General features: G+C 40.5%; 1 protein-coding gene across 2 annotated transcripts in view; it reads right to left on the bottom strand.

Moving 5' to 3' along the window:
* The window catches only part of Man1a1 (mannosidase, alpha, class 1A, member 1), a 183,427-nt gene that overhangs the window by 105,586 nt on the left and 52,424 nt on the right, over nt 1-25,417 (bottom strand). For both annotated transcript variants that reach the window (XM_006256497.3, NM_001033656.1), the window contains exon 5: nt 14,475-14,555. In XM_006256497.3, coding sequence (XP_006256559.1) covers nt 14,475-14,555 — 81 coding nt within the window. The remainder of the gene's footprint in view (nt 1-14,474; nt 14,556-25,417) is intronic.

Raw genomic sequence — 25,417 nt, forward strand, 5'->3', positions numbered from 1 at the left:
TTCTGTAAAAAAAAAAAAAATTCATAGGAAGAGTAACCTAGGATCACAAAGCCACATCGAATTGATTTGGATAAATAATAGAAATGAAAATGATTTGAAATGTTGGTTTTAACAATCACTATGGTCGTTAAAGCCATCCAACATAACTGAAATGTAAAATTTGACCACAGTGATACTAAAATTCCTTTTCTTACAAGGTACATCAGAGAAAAACACTGTCAACTTTACTGTTGGGACTGAAGGAATGACCAACCAATAATTGGTCTAGCTTAAAACATACGCCATGGGCAAGCACCAATCCATGACACTATTAGTGATACTCTGGTATGCTTGGCAGACAGGAGCCTAGTACAACTGTCCTCTGAGAGGCTTCATCCACTAGTGGACTGAAGCAGATGCAGAGACCCACAGCCTATCACTGGACGGAACCCAGGGACCGTTATGGAATAGTTAGGGGAAGAATGAAGGGCTATAAAGCAGATAGGAACTCAACAGGAAGACCAACAGAGTCAACTAACCTGGACCCTTGGGGCTCTCAGAGCCTGAATCACCAACCAAAGAACACGTATGGTCAGGAACGAGGCCTCCAGCACATATGTAGCAGATGTCCTACTCAGTCTTCATGTGAGTACCCCAACAACTGGAGTGGGGGCTATCCCTAAAGTTATTGCCTGTCTGTGTAATCTGTTCTAACTGGGTTGCCTTATTTAGCCTCAGTGGGAGAGGATGGGCCTTATACCTGCAGAGACTTGGTGTATCAGGGCAGGGGAATAACAAAGAGGGAACCCCATCTTTTCAGAGGAGAAGGGGAGGGGTCTGGGGGAGAAATTGTGTGAGGGTGACTTGGAGGGTGCAGCAATTAGGATGTAAATTGAATAAATAAAAAAATAAAAAGTAAAAACATATTTTGGTTCATTTACACCATGGAATACTACTTGGCTATTAAGAACGAGGACATCCTGAGTTTTGCAGGCAAATGGATGGAACTAGAAAATATCCTGAGTGAGGTAACTCAGAACCGAAAGGACATGCACAGTATGTTCTCACTAATAAATAGATATTTAGCCAAAAAGTGCTACAGAATACTCAGGATACAGTCCACAGAACTCAAAAAGGTCAATGAGTTGAAGGGCCCAAATGAGGACACCTCAGTCCCACTTGGGAGGGAGAAGAAAGCAACCATAAGGAGTGAGGGATGGAGGGTCAGGGAAGGGAAAAAGGATGGGGTGGAGGGAGAGGGGAACATGAGCTGGTATTGAATGGGGAAAAAGGACTCAAGTCCTGAGGGCCAGCAGAATGGAAACAGGCCACTTCGGAAGGAAAGAGGTTGTGAAGACCCTCTAGAATGTACCAGAGACCTGGGGGCTGAGAGTCTCTCAGGACTCAAAGGAGGGACCCTAGATGAAAGGCCCTACAGTAGGGAGAGGAAACTTATTGAATCCACCTCCAGCAGAAAACAGGACATCAAGTGAGGGATGGGGTTGCTATCCCACAGTCAAAACTCTAACCCATAATTCTTCCTGTCTGAAAGAAATGCAGGGATAAAAATGGAGAAGAGCCTGAGGAAAAGTAGGTCCAGTGACAGGCCCAAAGTGGGGATCCAGCTCAAGGGGAGGCCCCAAGACCTGACACCATTATTGAAGCTTTGGGGTGCTCACAAAGAGGGACTTACCATGACAGCCCTCCAAAAGATCCAACAAGCAGCTGAAAGAGTCAGATGCAGATATTTGCACCCAACCAATGAACAAAAGTTGCTGACCCCTCTGGTTGAATTAGGGAAAAGCTGGAGGAAGCTGAGGAGGAGGGCAACCCTGTAGGAGGACCAGCAGCCTCAATGAACCTGGACCCCTGAGGTCTCTTAGACATTGGATCACCAACCAGGCAGCATGCACCAGCTGAGATGAGGCACCCAACACATGTACATCGGAAGACTCCTGGATGTGGGTTCAGTCAGAGAAGATGAACCTAACACTCAAAAGACTGGAGGCCCCAGGAAGTTTAGAGGTCTAGAGGGGTGGGGACATCCTTGTTGGGAGACACAGGGGTAGGGTGGGGAGGAGGTATGGGATGTGGAACTGTTGGGGTGGGGTGGACCAGGAGGGGAATAAAATCTGGAGTGTAAAAATAAGTAAGTAAGTAAGTAAGTAAGTAAATAAATAAATAAATAAATAAATAAATAAATAAATAAATAAATAAATGAGAGTCTGATGGAGCAGCCTACAAAGCAGAAGGTCCTGCTCGGAGAAGCAGACCTTTGTAACTCCAGGCTTTTGCCTGACTATGTGAACGACATTTCTATGCCAAAGCATGGCTTTCCAACCTACTCTTGTCTGACTCCTGCATGGACGCCTTCTCTAGCTGCTCACTCACTCAAGATTGGGAGCTGTTTACATCCTTTCTCGGAAATACCAATAATTCTTCCTCCTCCTCGGTGGAAGGAGGAGTCCGTACTTTAACAGAAATGGAAGTTGCTCAATGCTTTGCCTACACCTAGGACTTGTGAAGATCAACTGCATTTCTTCAACCCTTTCAATTACACTGACCATGTGACTTTCTCTGGCCAATGAGCTTATGAGCTGTCCTTCAGATGGACGCATTGAAAGCCAAACGGGCTATGTTCCTAGCAGACTGTCACAACTCTGGTAGATTATGAGGGAGATACTCCACCACAGCCAGGATGCAGTCCCACATGTCTTTATCTAAAGTCTCATGTAGCAGGAACTACACTAACGAAAGAGTCAGAAACAGTTCAAGACACAAACTGACTCCCTTGCTTTAAGGTGTTCAACGTTTGGCCTGGCAACCAGGTCAAAGACTGGGACAACCTCCATTATTTACAGAATAGAATCAAGTTTTACAGGTGGAGTTCTTAATGAACTCTGTAGAATGCTTCACAAATTGCTGGGGCAAAATGCTCACAGGGATAAAAGTTTTATGCTTTTCAAATTAATCATAAATACACGAGTGAGGTTTACACAGTGTGTAATACGACAAAACTGAAGTAAGAAAGAGGAATGATTTCTGTAACTTAAGGCAAGGAATGGTAGAATTTCATTTTGACAAAAAATGCATGGTGTTTCAGAGTCAATCTTATATACTGGCACACCTCTTTAAAATTACAAATTAAACTCACCAATTATAATAGGATATTCAATGTGTGACAGCTATAACTCACCAGCCATGAAAATTTAATTATAAATATAAGCAAATCGACTATTCTCTAATATGTTTTGCTAAACTAAACCCTTCTATATGAAACTATCTATTTTTACAAAAATTTCAGTAACGAATACCAAATCCTAAACTAATAAAGTATATGCAGAGACCAATCTAAATGTGTACAAAATTATAAGGCTAAACACATTAGTACAACATAACAAAGGGACAGTATCATTGGATAAACAGGATTAAAATTGTACTCTTCCAAGAAATAGGCCTAAGTGTGGCATTAAATGTCTTCGGAAACTTTGTCTGGATCGGAGAGTTCCCTCAGGTTGAAGAGAATACGCAGAGTCCCTTTCACTTGTGCTCTTTATCATTTCCTCCTAGGCTTGTAATTTCAGAAAATGCCCCAACAATGTCAATTCAATTTAAAAGCTCCACAATAAATGACCTAGTATACTTAATAATGATTTAATTTAGATAGTCTCTAGCTCACTGGTTTTCAGAACTCATCTCTTTCAGAGAACCAGCAGGCACAGAACAGATAAAAGGGGGAGATTTAGGCCGTGTGTGTGTGTGTGTGTGTGTGTGTGTGGTGGAGGTTGACTGAAGGTGGAGGATGGGTGGAGCCACAAAAGTTTATAAGATAGGTACTTCTCAATCTGTGAGTTGAGACCCCTCTCAGGGTAGTATGACCCTTTACTGTAAGACCTTTGGAAAACCCAAATATTTATATTACGATTCATAACAGTAACAAAATTACACTTATGATGTGCAACAAAAATAATTTTATGGTTGGGGTCATCGCAACATGAGGAAATGTATTAAAGGGGTGTAGTGTTAGGAAGGTTGAGAACCATTCTTATCAGGGGACTAACTAGTGGTCAGGCATATTCGTAATCGTGTTATTACATTCTTTCCCTCTCACCTACCGAAGCTTTCCAGCCCAGCTGCTGGGTCGTGTTATTGATATACAAATTTTACTATAAAAGTCATTGGAAATATTTTCTGTCAGGATCGTAACAAGTAAAGGTCACAGAAAAGCCAGTGAGGAGCTCAACTAATGACCACTTACTAAATGCTTTCCAGGCACAGAGGGTTGAGGAAAAGCATACAAACGTAGCAGAAATGTAATCTTCCTTTTGGAATTGAGTTCAAGATATTGAGGAAACATAGTATGTTGGTTACTGTTTGTCAGCCTGACAAAAACCTAGAGACACCTGGGAAGAAGGTGAGGCATTGGTTCCATAAGACTGGCTTGTGGGTGTGTCCACGGAACATTTTCTTGATTACTAATTGATGCAAGACACATCATTGTTTTAGTGAATAAATGTCTGAGGGGTTTAAATGAAGCCCTTTCAATAAGCTTTTGGCTTCTTTTCATATCATACCCAAACTCAAAAAATAAACAAACAAAAAACCAAAACAAAACACCTGTGTTTGTTTTTTATGAATCTGATCAAATTTTCCAGTTTGAGTTTCTGAAGTTATATTTTCCCGTAAAACAGAAGGTCCACAAGGCCTCAAAGCAAGGTCTGACACAGTCTGCCAAAGAGATAGGTGACTTCTCCCACTGTTAAGTGAAATACTCCATTCTTCAGGGAAGTGGTTTTAAACTAGAAGGGAAACAACTCAAAATAGCTCCAGGAAGTACCTAAAATTGAAAAAAAAATAACTAGGGACTTCACTCTCAGGGTCAGCAATAAAGCTGCCAAGAAGAATCTCAGTCACGTCAAGCTGCAAAGACAATTCTGAGACCAACCAGATTCCTGTAAGAAGCAGAAACCAGTGGAACTGTCTGGAAGAGGACTACACCAACGTAGGCACCGGAAAGGACACTTACAGAGCTGCCTGCAGGCTTTGAAGGCTGGGCAGCACCCCTGGGACCCCTTCTGGGGTGGGCTTTGGTGATGTGGCTGTCTTTGAGTACTTCAGTAAAACTCAGTGGCTCAGCCGCTTGGGAGGTTTGGTGGTATTGTATTTTGGTCTGTGGTCCCCTCCATAGCTAGAGTGAATGTGCTGTGTCTCCAATAGAGTTTTCTTTACACAATACCCACACCATGACTGTTCACTGGCTGTTTTCTCTCCACGTTTCATCTTATCAGTATATTGCCCAATCAAGACCACCATGGTGAGTCTTAGTTGGGATACCCCAACAATACACCCATGAGACCTTCCTCTTTGAAGAGGCTACTCAAACTGACCTCTCCTAACTTCCAGTCTTCTAGTGGGTAAATATTCCCTTACCACCCTGTAGGGCTTTTTACGCAGCTATCTCAATAAGGATGTGGATGTAAGAAAATGGCCGATATTTTGTTGTTTTGAATTTAAATTGGATATTTACAGATCATTATTAAAGTGCCTTTCATATATGTGAGAGAGAAAGATAAATTTGAGCCCAATTCTTGAATTGACTGTGGCTGAAATGGATCACATTGTACTCCTGGATTTTGTTTGCTTTTAGGACTATTCTTTGTTTTGTGGAAAATTTAGTACATACACGTTTAAAATTATACATGAGTTTATTTTATGTTATCAAATTTTAGTTTCAAAAAAACCACAACAACCAAACTGGTGTTAAATCTCTTTTCTTTTTTGCTCTGGTCGCTAGGAAACCTGCAGATACATTTCTGTCCAACGCTTACATGATTAACAAGTTGGCAGAGTGTGCTAATCTTATCTGCTGCTATCGCACGCCCTGACTTTCTGAAGCTCTGCTTGATCATGCACTTTCTGTAAGTCATTTTCATTCCTTGAAGAATGAGGCAGAAACAGACGATTGTCTCGGAGTCATCTTTTGCAAGCAGATTGTGGCAGACTGAGTGTGAAGTGAAACAACATCAATATATCCTAATTTTCTAAGGGATTTCTAAATAATTTTGTGATTCTCCATTACTAAAATATACTCGAAAAACAATTTCTAATCCTCTAAACATTCCAAGCCTGAATCTTATCATGCCAGAAATCTTCCCCACTATTAGGCACACATCTCCGTCTTTCTTTCTTTTCAGCTTCTCACTCTCTCTCCTCCATGTTTCCCCCTTCCTTGGTGGCCTTGAGGTTTGGATACATAAGTTATTTCCTCTTAGAGAGTCTTCAATAACCTTTGTACTGGTGTTTTAGCATGGCGGGTAACATAGTGGGGGTTTTTGCTGCAATTAAAATAAAGGTCACCCACTGCTTCCCCACTCTTGGTCCAAATACTCTCTACCTTGACTTATGGGAAGACAGACCTTCTTCCCATCATGGAAGATTAGTCTTCCCATCAGTTTGGTGTCCGAGAAGTTGGTTATGGTCTTCTAGGTTAGACTTAATAGCAGCCTGTTTCCTTCAGCAAAAAATGCCTGGAGGTGTGATCCCTTAATTTAAGGAATAAAGTAGGTTTTAAAATCAGGTAGGCGTTTCATTAAGTTAATAGCTCGTGTGGCTATGTCCTGTCTCAGTTTTTGTCACACTGGTGTATTTAAGTCTCATTCAAACACTTGTTTCTCTTCTTACAGTTGCCCCAGTTCTATCCACACTGCATTAATAGCTTGACGTTGTAGGGTTCTGCCAAGCCTAGTGAAGGTTTCTGTCACTACCCTTTTATCATTTCAATTCTTTTCCTTTCCTTTCCTTTTCTTTTCTTTTCTTTTTTTCTTTCTTTCTTTTTTCTTTCTTTCTCTCTCTCTTTTTTTTTTTTTTGGCTTTTTATCCTCTAGGGACTTGCATTTTTGAGTAAAGTAAGACAAGAACAGGAGAAATAGTCTGTTTAATTTGCAATAACTCAAGGGGCAGTCAAGCTATAGAAGTCCTCTATGACGACCAAAGACGTTCTATCCAGATTGTTCTTTAAAGCATCGGTCTTATTATAATGTCTTCATGCCATCATGTCTGATTAAAAGCAATTCTGGTTCAACATGGTCGTTGGTACTTTCTACCCAACAAACATAGATGGTATATTTTAAAAACTTGGGGCTGGTTGGGGATTTAGCTCAGTGGTAGAGCGCTTGCCAAGAAGTGCAAGGCCCTGGGTTCGATCCCCAGCTCCGAAAAAAAAAAAAAAAAAAAAAAAAAAACTTGGGGCTGGAGTGATGATGGCTTGGGAGTTTAGAGCACTTGCTGCTCTGGTAGGGGATCTCAGTGCATTCATTCATGTCCGCTTACAAACACTGATAAATCCACCTCCAGAGAATCTGATGCCCCCACCCCTGATCTGGCCTCTGTAGGTATCAGACATGCATACGGCACACACAGATGCACTCAGGCAAACATACACAGAAAAACACTTTATGGTTATTGTATAACTGTGTGCTTGAGTATGCAATGGGGTATGTGAATGTCGGAGGACAGCTCTATGGAGTCAGTTTTCCCCTTCTCCTTTATATGAGACCTAGAGATTGAACTGAAGTCATCAGGCTTCTATGGTGAGCTCATTTACCCACCGATCTTTCTCACCTGCAGTGATATGTAATATTCATATGCTGTTTTCCCCACATGTAAACACTCACTTTGATATGCCTTTGTAAGTTTACCTTATTCATTCATAATTGTAATTTTCAATACCACTTTTGATTTAATTTTTCTTATTCTACAGCATCAGTTCCTAAAAATTGTTCCTGTAGATAGTTCTACCTTAGTTTTGACATTTTAAAAAATGGGAAGTTATATTTAATTAACTGTGTAAAATATATGGGAAAAAATAAAAATTATGTTATTTCTTTACATTGAGATTTCAAGAACTAAATAGACACCCCAAGTTACAGGTTTATTCTGGCACATCGAAGATTTTAGTGAGTGCATTCTGAAAGCTTCTATATTTACTGTCCCCAGTGAGAATTTCATTTCCCTTGAGTGTACCATGGAGCAATACATATTCATCTTTTATTCTTAATAAAGGCCATTCCTATTTTGTAATCATCTTATCTCCACTTATCTGTATATAATTATTATGGTTGTTTGAATTCCTTATACAGACCTGGAAAAAAGTTGTGGATTGGCCTCTTAATGTTACTACGAACTATCTTAACTGAGCTATGACGCTTTACATTTCTGAATGTGTTCAAAATCCATTTTTTGCAGGTGTTTCCTGTCTTGCTCACACAGTGGTAGACTAGAGCTCTCTGCGTCCATGCTTCCTGACTTATGTTTATAATGGTAACTATCCTATGGAGTACAGCCCAAACCAGAAACACCCAGCTTCCTCAACTTCCCAACATAAATCTGAGAATTATTTTTTAGATTATGTCAATGTAGGGCTACTTATATCTATCTAACGGTGATCTACAATTTTCTCAACATGCCCAACTCTTACTGAGGACATCAGAATCTTTCATCATAGCTGCTTAGCAACTCTTGAGTGACATAATTTATGAAGATGAATTTTTTTCCTGGAACATTCTAGGAAATTCTTTTATCTACATGTGCATGTAGAGAACTTTATAGGTATATGAAACCAAGTTATGAATAAATTTACCATGTTGTGGATATTTCCATAAAGTGACTGCAGTTTTTTCATCTTGAAACAAAGTCAAATGACTGGCCAGGGGTAGAATAAGGTTTCCTAGTCAAATTCTTGGTAGGCAATTCTCCTAAATGCATTAGGGAAACAAAAAGCAATTGTGATCAGGAGGAAAAGGAAGGGGAGAGGATCTACACAATCAACCTAGCACTAACTACTTCTCATATGGCAATCATGATTTGGAGAGTAAATATGTACCAAAAAATTATAACCACAGTAATCAGAGCAGACATACCGGGCATGACCTAAATCTCAGTGTTTATAGGACACTCAAGAAAAGATATGGTAAGAAGACAAATCTTTATTAACCAACATTTAAAAATGATTTAAAAACAGAAAAGTGAACAAGAAAAAAAAATCTTAACTTTTTTCTTCAAGACAATGTCAAAGAAAATCCACAATGAATTAATTTTTACATAGTGAAACTGACAGCCAAATATGGTGAAGCGATAGTTATCTCTGATGAAGGTGTTCTTCACTGTGTTCTCTGCTAAAGGTAGCCAAAAAAAGCATCAAAACCATACTACTAGCCCTGACTTATAGGTTTCTCCCAGGCTACATCTATATGTAGCTTGGGTCTCACATCCAGTTCCCCAGCCTAATCTGGCCACTTCTGCCTGTGTTTCAACCAACCTCTAGGTTTCTGCCATGAACATAATGCCTCCTCCTGATCTACCAGCTCCTGCCAAACCATAGACAACCTTTTCAACCCCAAAGCTGCATATACTTATCCAGGGCCTAGCCCTGGGAGTCTGCCTGGTCCTTGCTTCCATAACCACGCTGCAACCAAAACCCCAGATACACCCCTGTAGTTAAGGCTTGAACCAGGGTCACGCACGATATACCAGCCTTGTACTCTGTGTCCATCTGACTTCACTCCACCTAAGCCATACCCAACATCTAGGCCAAACACAGTTTTCACATTTTTCTTTTGCCCCAATCTTCTCTGACAAATATCAGACATGAAACTAATAAAAGAAACCCACACGCACGAATCTCATTGCAAAAAATATAAATAATTGGAAAGAGAAGAGCAGTTATCTCCCCTATAAAGTCCAGCAATCCTGTAGAGATGTTTGCTAAATGAGAATTACATAGATGAAACCAGGACACAGAATTCAAAAGAAGAATTATAGACTTCATCATAGAACTTAAGGAGTTTAAAGAGGACACAAAGAAATAGTTCAATGAAACTAAGGAGAAAGAACTCAAAGAGAGTAAGTGCCTGAGTGTTGCCCCAAAAACTGTAAACATAAGGCTGATGGGAGTGGAAAAGCCAATCTAGTACTCAAATATAGAACTCTATAAAGAGAAATATTGAAGCTGAAATGAAGATGGAATTTAAAAACCAAACTACTCAACTAGAAAATGCAAAGGAAATCTTTATAAGTAGGAGGGATCATGTCGAAGATCAAATGTCAGGACTCAAAGATACAAGTAGAGGATCTAGACCAAATGAATCAGGGAATAAATAGAAGCAATTGACATGCAGGAAATGTGGGATACTATTGAAAGACCAAACCTTCAAGTTATAGCATAGATGAGAAGAATCCCAAGTCAGTGGCACAGAAAAGATCTTCAACAATGTCATAGAAGAAAATTTCTCCAAATTAAAGACACACATACAGATACAAGAAGTATACAGAACTATTTGAAAATAGAAAAGCCCAGAAAAGAATATCCCTACAGAGTATCATAGTTTAACACTACATATACAGAATGAAAAAGAGTATTGAAAGTTGTTTCAAACCATCCATCCACCCACCCACTCACCCACCCACCCACCCACCCAACCAACTAATCAAACAAACAAGAAAACAACCAAGCCTCAGTTACATGTAAAGTAATATTATCAGCATAATAGCAGGTTTTTCACTAGAAACGTTGAAAGCAAGAGAGCCAATCATTCTTAAACTATTCAAAAATAGAAAATAAAAAAAAAAGGGCAGCTCCAAATTCCTTCTATGAAGCCAGTGTAACTGTGATACTAAAACCAGATAAAGAAACAACAAAAGAGAAAACTCTAGGTCAGTATCCCTGATGAACATAGATTAACAACGGCTTAACAAAATATTTGCAAATAGAATACAGACACATAACAACACGGCTGTATGCCATTACCAAGATGGCTTTATCCCTGAAATGCAGGTATAACAGAGGCAAGTTAATAATGAATGCAATAATATGCATAAATGAACATCATAACAAAATCACACGATCATTTTAATAGATTTAGAAAGGAATTGTTTGATGAAATCTAACAGGCCTTCATGATACACATCCTAGAGAATGTTGGGCTAGAGGGAACATGCCTCAACAGAATAAAAACTATATATGAGAATATCACCCTAAATGAAGAAAAGCATGAATCAATTACACCACAGTCAGGAATGAGACAGGAATATCTATTATGACACTCCTTTTCAATACTGTCTTTGAAGAACTAGCTAGAGCAATAAGCCAAGAGAAGAAAATTAAAGGGATACAAACAAGGAAAGAAGTTAAGCTAGTTGATCATATTTGCAGATGACGTGATTTTACTAATTAGAGTCCCTTCACCGTCCTCCCTCCAAAAACAAACAAACAAACAAACAAACAAACAAACAAAAAAACTCACGGGAAAACTTTCAGAAACAACAAACAAATTCAACAATGTGGCAAAATTCAGAATCAACGTACACAAAGCAATGCCTTTTCTAGACGTGAACAACGACCATTCCCTCAGAGGTGGAAGGTAACTCGCTCTACTGCTGAAGATACGTTTCAGACACAGGGCCCAGAGGACACAGAGCTGGAATTGACCTGAAGCGCTTAAGGTTCTGAGGACAAGTTTTCATAGTCTCAGAAGGCTCCAAGGAAGCTTCCAAAGGAGGGAAGTAACCTACAGTCCTGCCCAGCTCCTACGTCTATGACCCAGTAACCATGGCAGCAGAGCACAATAGTCCCAGGACTGCAGCCGTGGCACACATATATCTTTGCAATAACCACGGCTCTCTAATTGAATGTAGAGACTTTAGACTGTGATGGTTTGTGTATGCTTGGCCTAGCGAGTGGCACTATTAGGAGATGTGGCCTGGTTGGAGGAGGTGTGTCACTGTGGGGGTGGGCTTAGAGACCCTCTTCCTAGCTGCCTGGGGATGCTCAGTCTGTTCCTGACTTACTTTGGGTGGAGATGTAGAACTCAGCTCCTCCTGCACCAGGCCTGCCTGGATGCTGCCATGATCCCACCTTGATGATAATGGACTGAACCTCTAAACCTCTAAGCCAGCCCCAATTAAATGTTGTCCTTTATAAAACTCATATTCGTCATAGTGTCTGTTCACAGCAATAAGACCCTGACTAAGACAAAGACTGACTCAACAAGAGGGAAATCATGCCTTGTACTGGAAATATAGTCAACTACCCAGCAGTGAAGTCATGTATCTTGTAGGAGAGCCTATAACTACTCCTTTAATAAGCCAGAATGATCCCTAACTACATTAGAAATCGATGCCCTTAGACCTACAGATAAATGAAATTTTCACCCCTCATCCAAGATACTTCTCTTTGTAGCAGAGGCAGACCATTCCAGAAAGCCACAGCTAATAAAAATGCAGACTTGTGCTGTCCAGTCCCGACTAATACGTATACAGCATAACTCCTGCAGCTGAGGCTCAGAGAGGATTACAGAAATGGGCACAGCACAATTCTACAAACCAGAGGAACGGAAAGTTGTGGGATTCACCTCCTAAAAATATCAGAAGCTACACCCTAATCAACATGAGTTCTTACACATACGCTCCACAGGGAGCACACTAATAAACACTGTCATGTGGAGGGTGAAAAGTTCAGTGGGCCTCACTACTCAAAGACCTACAGACAACTAGGAAATGTAGAGAGTAAAATAAGTGGTCTTCGCCAGGAACGAGCCAATTGGGTAGTCCATATCAAATGAGCAGCCCTAAAAATAAGTAACACTGAACAAACTGAACAGGTTGTATTTATGGATATGTGTATATTGAGTAAATATATATATATGTATATATATGGGTGTGTGCATGCATAGACACATATGTACACATACATGTATGAAACAATTACTAAAAACTGAGGTCATTTATTTGAAAGAGGGTAAGCAGGGGTGTAAGGGAGGGTTCATAGGGAGAAAAGAAAAGGGAAGTGATGCAATTATTTTATAATCTCAAAATAAAAATAAGTTAATAAAAATTCTTACAGGGACTTGAATTGATTATTGTACTTAAAAGCAAATGACATCATCTGTGGACACTTCATTTAGATAAGCACATCCACATATGTCAAATATTTATAGAAACAGAACCACTTATAAGTATGGAATCCTGAAACAAGTAAAAATGACAAAAAGCTAATGAAAAGGGATATATACTTAGAAGAAATACAGATTTGTTTCTTTGTGTATTTCCCACAATCCCCATAAAGCTCACAGAGAGGAGACACATGCCTTGCGTTTTCCAAATTCTGTCATCTATATGTGGATTATGGAGGAACATAAATGCAAGGTCATCTTATCACACTGTATCCAGACGATGAGAAGACACAGCCTTACGCCGCTCAGGGACATTATTCATAAGGAAAACATTCATTTGCAGGCAGCTTTTTGTAAAATATAGTTACATGTAGTTACTCCCACTTAGGGATGCTAACCTGGGCTGTCCAAACGGTAACAGAGCAGAGAAAGCTAACTGGGGGAAAAAAAAGAGGAAAGGGAGCTAACACAGCACAGGCCTTTGTTTCCCAGGCTAGAATGAGGCTTTGGACAGAATGACACAGGGGACTACAGGGACTATCTACAGACTTAAAATATATGGGAGAACCAAATCCAGAGATGGAGGAAACAGGAGTGTGAGAGCTGCTTTGATGAGAAAAGCACCTTGGAGACAGGAACAAAGTCAAGCAGCCTCTCTCATTAAACATTTATTACCCTGCTTAAATCTGTTTGAAGCACAGAAATACATGAAATACTACACAGGCTAAGATCTACTCTCCCCCAGCCAGAATGCTGAGCCTGACGTAAATCTGACTGACGTGCCGTTGAAATACGTGACCGTGTTTTCTCGATGTCAGCTCTTAACGCTGTCAGTATTACAGGTGAGTCCATTCCCGAAACTCTTAGTGGACACATAACATAACTCACAAAGTTGTCCAAATGCTTTCAAGAAAATAGCATCAGTGCCCTTGATGAGCATGATACAAAAGTCTTTAATCTACCCAAAAGGAAAAAAAAAGAGTAAATTAAAAGTCCGTGCTTTGCCCCAAGCAGGGGATAATTCATTAAGCCTTGACTCAGGAAGAGAATGAAGCATTTCTCACAGGGACAGTGGCCTGCAGGATCATGTGCTGGCACACTCAGAGTTGCAACCCCTCCATTTCACAATCACTGTCATTTTCAGGTCTTATTTGTCATGCCTTCTTCACTTAAATAAGTTTTTACTAAGCTGACGTCCTAACATGAAAGTAAATTTCAAGACAAAAATTCGCTCACAAGTCTGCCGTTACGCTAAGCATTGTTAATATGCCTGCAGACACGTGAGATTTGTACTCCTGATCACAGCACGCATAGCATAATGAAGCCGTGCCTTTTAAAGCCAGCACCTTAACCTGACAATAGGAACTGTCGGACTTTGCCCAGCTTGTTCGTTTAATTGGCACACATTTCGAGAAATGAAACTGAGCAACGGAACGTGAGAGTTCAGTGGGTTTTTCCTAAATCCGCACCACAGCGGCATATCTAACAGAAAAGGAGTAATTTGGAGACATTTCATAATTCACACACCTACATGATTTTGTGACTTACCTCCTCTCCGGACAAATAGTAGGCTGACAGCAATCCACCAACGAAACGTATGTTTACTTCAAAAACAGAAACTTCAGCATTCTATGGGAACAAAGTGGAGGGGGTTAAGACATAATGATAGCATACGGAACGAAAGCACATCGTGCGATAAGCTGCTCTAATTTAAAGTCTGCTCAGACCTGTGTGCTTGCCCAGGGGCACCTATAGGCAAGACAGGAAGTCCCCTGTAAACGGTGGCAATGTATGGGTAAGCAGATAAGGAGTAATTCTGACTCAGAGTAAAATTATAAAAATACCACAAACTGAAATCCTTTCTTTCCTCTATGCAGAAGCAGGCCTAATACTTGATATTCTGTATGTGTACAAAGCCAACAGGATTGGGGCTTTTATTATTATTTTTTCCTATTCTGTGTGCTTGTTATTTCCTTCATTGGCCTGCTTTTTCCTCCTGAAAGGCCAATCAGACTATAGTGTGGCTGCAAGCTCCACACGAGTCTAGCAATCTGTTTCCATTATGTTAAAGCGGCCCAGACAGAATGCTAATGGCTCAGCAACCCGGGCTTGAGTTCCAGTGCTGCTCTATGCCTCTGCCTTCCCAGTCACAGCTCTGAGGTGACATTGTGTCTTGCCATAAGGGTCCTGATAATGTGTGTTGTCACTGCTAGAGTGGTTCTTAGTAAGAACAGTAGTAGCCTGCTTTTATTTTTTTATAATATGACAATGTTTTACTCATTTCCATGTCCTTTAATCCCCACGCAGACCTTTGGGGTTAATTATTATTCTTATGTCCTGTCCACAGAAAGAGAAACAAGCCAGTCTGATAGTGATTTGTGTGACCTTTTGAAGGTCACACAACAGTAGTAGAATTAGGATTTGAATGGAAACAGGTTTATTCATGGTTCAAAACCCAGCTGTTCCTAACTCTACGGATACCTCACAGACTATGCTCCATGCCTTGTTATTAATGGTCGCATACTTGTAATACATAAGTATCAATTACTGCCAATAGTTTTATGGTTCTATAATATCTGACTGCTAATTGCATCTGTCTTGTATTTTGTAATGAGGTGATTAGCACAGTCTGACCCCCCCCCCCCCAAACAGAGCTAAGGTATACGTCATCGGGCCTACTAAGTAGCTGTCACTTCTGGTTAACATCAAATCACTCACGGATAATGACAAGAACTAAGAGCAAAACAGAATGGGTGGGACCAGCATCTGGCAGATAAACTTAGAAAAACCATTTGAGATCTCACCTTTAGGGACCATTTTTTAAGCAACTACTACGTGCCAAGCCCAGTCTTATGTCCTGTGAGCATGGCAATGAAAACTGACAAGATCCTTATACTTACTGAGGCTACATTTCAGAAAAAAACAAAGTTTCAGAACCAAATCAGAGATGGATTATTTCACTCCTACCTGCTCGACTTTAAACGATCTGGGGACCTAATAATTTAAGCTCTTACTCAGGTTAAGAAAGTTCTGGCCAAAGAAAGCTTATAGGAAGTTAGAACTGTTAAGTAAAGGTAGATAAAGCCATCACAAGATGAAACCATGCTGTGAGTTTGCTTAACTGTGCTGAATCATTTATGATTTGCAACTTATATATTTGGATTAAACACCCTCTGCCTTACGCAATTTATCCCTAAAGTGTATCAGTCTGAATGAGGGTCATTTAAACCCTGCTGTTAGTTCCCACGACATCTGATAAAGAAAAGGGGACATTTATGTCATTTAGTTTGGTTCATACAGCTTATCTCTCATATCTAACAGAAATGATGTCTAATAAAACTCTTAATGATTTTAAGTCCTTAAAGGGCATTTGCCTTAGTCTGTATTTTTTTATTTAATTTTTAAACCAGCAAACAGGACTTCATGTTTTCTGAAGCCTATAGAGATGGGTTTTTTTCCCCTTTATTCTGGCTCTAGGCTCATTACACATGCTTTTCCTATTTCCCCTTTGAAAAGCATTGGGCAGTTGAGACCTTTCTATAGACATCTGATAAAAATTATTGCAAGGTGGGGACTGAGCCATGTCAATTGCCATCAGAAATATATCTCAATCTAGACATCAATCATTTATTGGATGCAGTTAGTCAAGCAGGTATTGATCCAGCTCTGTGTGTATTCCAGAACCTGCGTTCTATTTATCTTGCTTTGCTGTAACGTACTGAAAGATAACCTTGCAAAGTCCTGGGCCCAAGGTCAGCAGCTATGACATTTCAGTTGCAGGGACTGAATCATCTGGGGAGCCCAAGGCAAAGCCAGGATTGTTAGTCGAAGCCACTCAGGTTGCCAGTGATGAGAATGTCCTTGTCTTTGAAACCCTCGCTCGGGAATATCACGGCATCGCAATCCTTAACCCTCATCATGTTCCTGTGCTTGGAAACCAGAACCACACGGGAACAATGCTCCCTGCCCCTGCCCAATGCAATTCCTTCTGCCTCATTTTTCCAAAGTTCCAGTATTTACAAACCTTACTTTGAGCTCTCTTAATAGTCTAGTGTTTATTATCTTGTAGGTTAGAAGATTGACATTTGGACAATTTGGATCATTCTTTACTGAGCCTTAGGTGGAAAGAAGGGTGTGTGTGTGGTGTGGGGGGGGGTGATAAAACTTCATACTATAACAAAATGGTTAGCAGCTATGAAAATTCTAGTCTGGGGCTTGGGAGATGGCTTAGTGGGCAAGGATGCTTGGTATACAAGTATTAGGGCTGGAGTTTGGATCTCCACACCTATGGAAAAAGGGTGGACATGGTCATGTGTGACTCTAAGTGCAGTTCTGGGGGCTAGCAAAAGGGAGAGTAAGGTATCTCCATATCCCTGGCCAGCCAGCCTAACTAGAGGAGTTGGCTGCTAATTCAGTGAGAGACTTCTCAAGGGAATAAGGCAGAGAATAACAGAAAACAGCCACCTACTTATGCATATGAAACACACACACACACACACACACACACACACACACACACACACACACCACCATGCATGCATATACATAAAAAATTAATTAATTATCTAGGAGGATTGGTTTGCAGGCTGATTTGAGTGTTAGATCCTGGAGAACTTATCTGCTCTCTCTTAACATCTGTTCTGCTACTGGGAAAAGTCAGGTGTGCATTTCCTACAAGGCACTCTGAGTCCATGAATGTCAGGCAGAACATGTACCTGGACAAAGTCACACATTCGGTAGACGGCTGTTGCCATCGGGATATTCTGTAGTATGTAGTGTAGAGTCTTATGGGAGCCATAATTTGAGCAGTAGGTTCAGTCTTATGTTTAAGCTGAATGACCCTGCTGATGTCAGACTTATTATCAACTGTGGGTTGGACATGTCTGAAGATAGAGTATATTCTTAAGCAAATCTCAATTAGAGTCTGCTCTTTTGTTTTTCTTCTAGCACTGCTAAACAAACAGAACATATTCAACAAACTCACACATAAGTTTAATAAGATAGGTGTTATAATTAAGTTGACATAAAAATAGCAGGAGGTTGAGTACTATATAGGTCACTGAGATGGCATGCTTTGGTTATGAGCCTTACTTAGTACCTGTGCTGGCTAATGTTATATCAACTTAGCACAGGCTAGAACCAGTCAAGAGGAGGAAACCTCAGCTGAGAAAATGTCTCCCTCAGATCAAACTGTAGGCAAGCCTGTAGGGCGTTTTCTTTATTGGTGATTGTCAGGGGAGAGCCCAGCCCATTATGGGTAGTGCCATCCCTGGGCTGGTGGTCCTGGTTTTATAAGAAAGCAGATTGAGCAAGTCATGAAGAGAAAACCGGTAAGCAGCATTCTTCCATGACTCTGGACCAGCTCCTACCTTCAGGTTCATGCTCAGTTTGATTTCCTGCTGTGGCTTCAGTCAATACACTGTGACTCAAGCTTTGGTCACGGTGTTTGGTGTTTCATCACAGCAAAAGAAATCCTGACAAGAATATTGCCCATAGCTTGTATCCTTCACACCATTAAGTTTAACCTCGTGTTCTTGAATTCTCTCTTTTTTTCCTTCTCCAATTTACAAGACACCCAAAGTTACTAGGTAAATTGACAAAGATTGCTAAAACAGAAAAACAATAATGTTCTTTCCTAATCCTTAAATTAGCATCTTTGCCCCACTCCTGTACTGGAAAAGACTTCCTCCTAACCAACACACCACGAATCCACGGGCATGAAAGCTCTAACGCTAATTTGGAGACAAGAAAACGTGTTTCAGAACCTTTTCTAAAATGAGTGTGTTTGAAAGACTCTTATCAGGTGAGTCAACATTTTAAAGAGCACAGAGAAATTCCAGTTAGGTTACATTTTTGTAAGCAACTTATCCTTCAAAATCACCCATAGCATGATATTTATTGGACCCTGGTCAGCAGAATCACAGGTTTGGCCAAGAACATAAAAGATATGATGGTTCTAGAGCCAAGTCAGCTCCCGCTCCCATTCGTCTGAGAAACTGCAGAACCATGAGCTTCCCCAGAGCAAGTAATTTATGTCACTGGGTCTCAGGCCATAAGCTAGTTACTTATAATAAAGCTTGTTCAGACTTTAACTATTAGGATTCTAAACAGCACAACATGGTCATTGAGTTGACAAGATCTTTTGAAAGAGACCATTTCTGAGGCTCCCAACACATATCTAGCAGAGGACTGTGTGGTTTGGCCTCAGTGGGAGAAGCTGCATTGAGCGAGCCCTCGAGAGACTTGAGCCCCCAGGGAAGGGGGAGGATGGTGGTGGGGGAGTATCCTCTCAGGGACAGGAATGGAGGGAGAAATGGGGGGGGGGGCAGAAGCAATCGGGGCAATGGGTGGATTGCAAATGAATAAATGAATTAATTAAAAAAAAAAACCCTGAAAAACAGGAAAAGTAAGAGAACATGTGATCCCTAAATTCAGACCAAATCCTTTTACCAACTCTTCCATCAAACTCTGTGAGCTTTCTACTCTGAGATCTGTGGGCATGGGATTCCTGCGCATACACAACACAAGTTTCAGTGATGGCTGCTTCATTGCATACGTATGCAGCGACTGTGATTAATAACAACTTCCCAACCACAGCCCACTGCAGTGATTATGTCCAGGAGCAATGCTGCTGCACCCACCCATATGCACCCATAAGGCTTTGTGTACAGGAAACCTTGCCACGCCTCTAGTTGAAGGAATTGCCTATAAGGCTGGCCTGTGTTTCCCAGTAGTAGATTCCTCCTTAAAACACACTTCTCCAGAATGTGTGCTGCTTCACATTTCTCGTACTCAAAGTACAACACTTAATCTATTGAAGTGCAGTCGCATCTGTTTGTGTACACCCCCACAGCTCTTAGCTTCATAGATAGCACAATACATTTCTTGACTGTTAAAGATAGAGAGAAAGGCAAAAAAAAGCCATGTTGTCTATGTTAATGGGCTGGTTTTGCTATGAAGATTCAGTGGCAACTCAGATCGTTTAGGAGTCATCGCTAGAGAGACAAAGTCCTCTCAGGGCCATAACTCTTAGGGTCAATCTTCAGCATCAGAGGGTAGATATCCCATGACTCTATTCAGTGGGATAATAACTTAGGGATCTGTACCAATCAGGATGGAATGCTGCTGATAAACAAACCTTTTTTAGGAGCAAAATTAAGAAAAATGTCATTTCGTTCATGTTTCATGACATGGAGTGGTGGTGCAGGTAGCCAAATTCAGACATGTGAGAAGACAGCATTGGGCTGAAGTGGACTCACATTCTTCTAGAGCTTCTTTGGGTTATATATTTAAAGGAATATGTTTAAAGTGCATCTTTAAGTAAAAATCAAAACAAAACCACAAACACAAATGCCCCCCCCCCAAAAAAAATCATCTTTCCGGGATTTATTACACATCGTGCACAACCCTGCCATTTTGCCCAACTTCTCAGCATCAGTGTCGCTCTAGAGCAAGCGGACCTACTCCATTCTTGCCTTCCCAAAGAAGCCCCACCTCCCACACTTCTTTTCTGCAGCGCCCAAAGACAGTTTAAGAACACCGTTCATCTACCTTTCCTGTTTACAGAGATTCTGTGTAAGGAATTGCTACCTGGAGAAAATGTCTACCTCTATAGTTTTTAGTACTTTCTAATTAATACAGTATGTTTTTGAAGTGCTGTCTAGAAGTTCAAAATTGAATTGAGTAGTGGTCCCTCAGAACCATGTTCCTGTACCAGGAGGCACCACAAACATGTTTCAAAGCAGGATAGTGTTGTTTAGACCGCCTGAACTTACATTCCAACTATATAAAAGTGACGTAGCACAGGTACGTCTGTGGCAGGCCTTCCAGCTCAATCTACCACATTCGGTCAGGAAGTAGGCCAAGCCAGGCATCTTCTCTGTTCCACCAGCACTGGCTGGATTCTTACTAAATGACAAACTCTAATGAGCACTGAGATATGGAGATTACATGCCAAAGTCACAGGCTCAGATTCTTAGGATGTGGGTGTATTTCTCAACTTTCTATATTTCCTTACCATAAAAAAAAAAAAAAAAAACAGAGTGAATGATCTTGTTTATTATAGCTCCTGTTTGCTGTGCAACATTGGGAAGATTAATTATGTATATCTACATAAGTAATAAAAGAAATACCACCTGCCCTTCCATGGAGATTGAAATAACCTATGCAAAACACCAAGCATCCATCCATCCATCCATCCATCCATCCATCCATCCATCCATCCATCCATCCATCAGTCAGTCAATCGTCAGGTGTTAACCTGGTACAGCCCCTTTGGCCTGTGTGCTGTGTCTTCCTCAGGAAACCCAGCTCCAGGGAAGGTTTCCATATTTCCAGTTAGAGAAGCGCCCGGAGTGTAAGTCATTGGTACTTAGGAAGAGCTTGGTAAATAGCATATGAATGAACGGATAATGAATAAATGAGAATCTAGATGCTTTTGTCCTAGGCTTATACTGAATTGAAATCAGGAAGCTCATCAGTGTCTATTCTAACATCGCTCTGTCTCACCTGTATGCCTCGGCATATACCTGAGCTGAACACCAGCTCTGTCAAGGAAGCCCCGACTCTGACTTCCTATATCATATTAACCCAATGACGTATTTAAAACCAGTCTCAGAGATGCTTGGATTTTGTGCTACTAAGTGAATCAACTTGTTATGCTTAGCGAATGGCAGTATAAACCCACTGAAAAGCATCTGGTGAAGTAAATTTGAAGTGCTATAAACTGGGTATTTTGCATGTCCACACATTTATTCTCAACTTCAGGACTTATTTACACCTAGAAATGCTAGGATTAAAGCCCCAGCAACAGTGCTTCTATCTCAACTCTCTCTCTTCTTCCCTTGCAGTGATGACATATTTATATGCATTAACTTTTTTTAAAAAAACCAACAAAACAACAGCAAAACAAGAAACTCTTGGACTTTCAGTTAAAATACTTAATAAGGAAAAGGTGTTAGCTTAAATGCAGGCCATGGTATGTCCTCTAGGCCAGACTATTAAATGTTATCTCCAAGAATGAAATACAGTTGTTTTTTTTTTTTCTATTTCAGTCAAAGCTTACTTTCTTCTCTCCTCCCATGAATGCAAAATTAAATTCTCCAAGTTTTTATTTGAAGGAAAATCAAGCGGTTGTTGAAGCAATCACGTGAGCTCTCCATTGTGGCTTACAAAACTAACTAGAAAACATTGTGCTAAAGACCAGTATCATTCAGGGAAAAGCAGAGCAAATAATCTATATACCTTGCCTGAACTTAGGTATTATTCTTTTTAGTATGGGAAGCTTTAACTCTGTAATATTGATCCACATTTAAAACAGAACAAAAATCTCTTACAGAGACCAAGTTGGCTTGAACTCTTTACGTAGCTAAAGTTGGTCTGGAACTTCTGATCCTCCTGCCCCATCCCCTGAGTGCTAGGATTAGAGGCATGTGCCACCCCATTCAGTCTTTATGTGGTGCTGTAAATGGAACTTAAGATTTTTTGCATGCTAAGCAAGCACTTTACCAACTAGCTACACCTAGCCTGATAACATATTTTTTAGATGGGTAAATTTTGATAAAGAGGCTCAGTAAATGTTCCAAGCCTCCTCATGCTATGGATAGTATAATGAGGCCGAGGAGATGGTTAGTGGGTAAAACACTTGCTCTGCAAGCATAAGGACCTGAGTTCAAATGGCAAGCACCCATATAAAATGTTGGACAGGGTTAGACATTCCTGCTATGAGAATCCATGGTGTGTGTGGGCAGGTGGGTTGGGATGGGGACAGGATGCCAGGAGTTTGCTTGTCGGGCAGACTAGACAAAATGGCAAGTTTCTAGTTCAATTCGAGTCCTTGTCTCAAGGCAATGAGGTGGAAAAAGATAGAGGAAGATACTTAGTGTCCTGTTGTAGCTGCTCTTGTGTGTATCTATATATAATAACTACCATGAACGTACACACACACACACACGCGCACACACACGCACACAAACAGACACACACACATTGACAGATACATGGGGGAATGGGGGAAAGATAGATGATAGACAGATAGACAAATAGAATGATAAACAAAAATTTGAGACATATGACTACAATTTGTACACCATTTGAAAAGCATAGACAGATTATCAATAGTTATTAATATCAATGTACTAAGAAACATGTTTCTTATTAAAATTTAAACCTTTAAAAGTCAATAAATTTTTTAATTTCTTTTTTCATTTACATTTCAAATGTTATTCCTTTTCCCCCACCCAACCACCCACCCCTTCCTGCCTCCCCGCCCTGACATTCCCCTACACTGGGGGATCAAGGGTTGGCAGGACCAAGGGCTTCTCCTTCTATTCCTGCCTAACAAAGTCATCCTCTGCTACATATGAGGCTGGAGCCATGGGTCTGTCCATGTGTACATTTGGATGGTGGTTTAGTCCCTGAGAGCTATGGCTGGTTAATATTATTGTTTTTACAGGGTTACAAACCCTTTCAGCTCCTTGAATCCTTTTTCTAACTCCACCAATGGGGACCCTGTTCTCAGTCCAATGGTTTGCTGCTAGCATTCGCCTCTGTATTTGACATGCTCTGGCAGGGCCTCTCAGAAGACAGCTATATCAGGCTCCTGTCAGCATACACTTCTTGGCTTGAGCAACACTGTCTGGGTTTGGTGTTTCTATGCATATATGGGCTGGATCCCCAGGTAGGCTCTGAATGGCCATTCCTTCAATCTCTGCTCCAAACTTTGTCTCCATATCTCCCCTATGAGTATTTTTGTTTCTCCTTCTAAGTAGGACTGAAGCATCTGCACTTTGATCGTCCTTCTTGAGTTTCATGTGGTCTGTGGATTGTGTCTTGGGTAATTCTGGCTTTTGGGCTAATATCCACTTATCAATGAGTGCATACCATGTGTGTTTTTCTGTGATTGGGTTACCTCACTCAGGATGATATTTTCCAGTTCCCTCCATTTGCCTATGAATTTCATGAAGTCATTGTTTTTGATAGTTGAGTAATATTCCATTGCGTAGATGTACCACATTTTCTGTATCCATTCCTTTGTTGAAGGGCATCTGGGTTCTTTCTAGCTTCTGGCTATTATAAATAGGCTGCTATGAACATAGTGAAGCATGTATCTTTTTTATATGTTGGGGCATCTTTTGGGTATATGCTGGATCCTCAGGTAGTTCAATGTCCAGTTTTCTGAGGAACCTCCAGACTGATTTCCAGAATGGTTGTACCAGTCTGCAATCCCACCAACAATGGAGGAGTGTTCCTCTTTCTCCACATCCTCATCAGCATCTGCTGTCACCTGAGTTTTTGATCTTAGCCATTCTCACTGGTGTGAGGTGGAATCTCAGGGTTGTTTTGATTTGCATTTCCTTGATGACTAAGGGACATTTCTTTAGATACTTCTCAGCCATTCAATATTCCTCAGCTGACAATTCTTTGTTTAACTCTGTTTAACCCAATTTTTAATAGGGTTACTTGATTCTCTGGAGTCTAACTTCTTAAGTTCTTTGTATATATTGAATATTAGCCCTCTATCGGATGTAGGATTGGTAAAGATCTTTTCCCAATCTGTTGGTTGCTAGTTTGTCCTAATGACAGTGTCCTCAGCCTTGCAGAAGCTTTGCAATTTTATGAGGTCCCATTTATCGATTCTTGATCTTAGAGCATAAGCCATTGGTGTTCTGTTCAGGAAATTTTTCCCAGTGCCCATGTGTTTGAGACTCTTCCCCACTATTTCTTCTCTTAGTTTGAGTGTATCTGGTTTTATGTGGAGGTCCTTGATCCACTTGGATTTAAGCTTTGTACAGGACAATACGAATGGGTCAATTTGCCTTCTTCTACATGCTGACCTCCAGTTGAACCAGCAGCATATGTTGAAAATGCTGTCTTGTTCCCACTGGATGATTTTAGCTCCTTTGTGAAAGATCAAGTGATCATAGGTGTGTGGGTTCATTTCTGGGTGTTCAATTCTATTCCATTGATGTATCTGCCTGTCTCTGTACCAATACCATACAGTTTTATCACTATTGCTCTATAATACAGCTTGAGGTCACAGATGGTGATTCCCCCAGAAGTTCTTTTATTGTTGAGTAGAGTTTTCACTATCCTGTTTTTTTTTTTGTTGTTGTTGTTATTCTAAATGAATTTGCAAATTACTCTTTCTAACTCTATTAAGAATGGAGTTGGAATTTTGATGAGGAGTGCATTGAATCTGTAGATTGCTTTTGGCAAGATGGCCATTTTTACAATATTAGTCCTGCCAATCCATGAGCATGGGAGGTCTTTCCATCTTCTGAGACCTTCTTCAATTTCTTTCTTCAGAGACTTGAAGTTCTTATCATACAGATCTTTCACTTTCTTGGTTCGAGTCACACCGAAATATTTTTTATCATTTGTGACTATTGTGAAGGGTGTCGTTTCCCTAATTTCTTTCTCAGCCTGTTTATCCTTTGAGTAGAGGAAGGTTACTCATTTGTTTGAGTTAATTTTATACCCAGCCACTTTGA

The sequence above is a fragment of the Rattus norvegicus genome, chromosome 20 (genome assembly GCF_036323735.1).
Source record: "Rattus norvegicus strain BN/NHsdMcwi chromosome 20, GRCr8, whole genome shotgun sequence".
Classification (NCBI taxonomy): domain Eukaryota; kingdom Metazoa; phylum Chordata; class Mammalia; order Rodentia; family Muridae; genus Rattus; species Rattus norvegicus.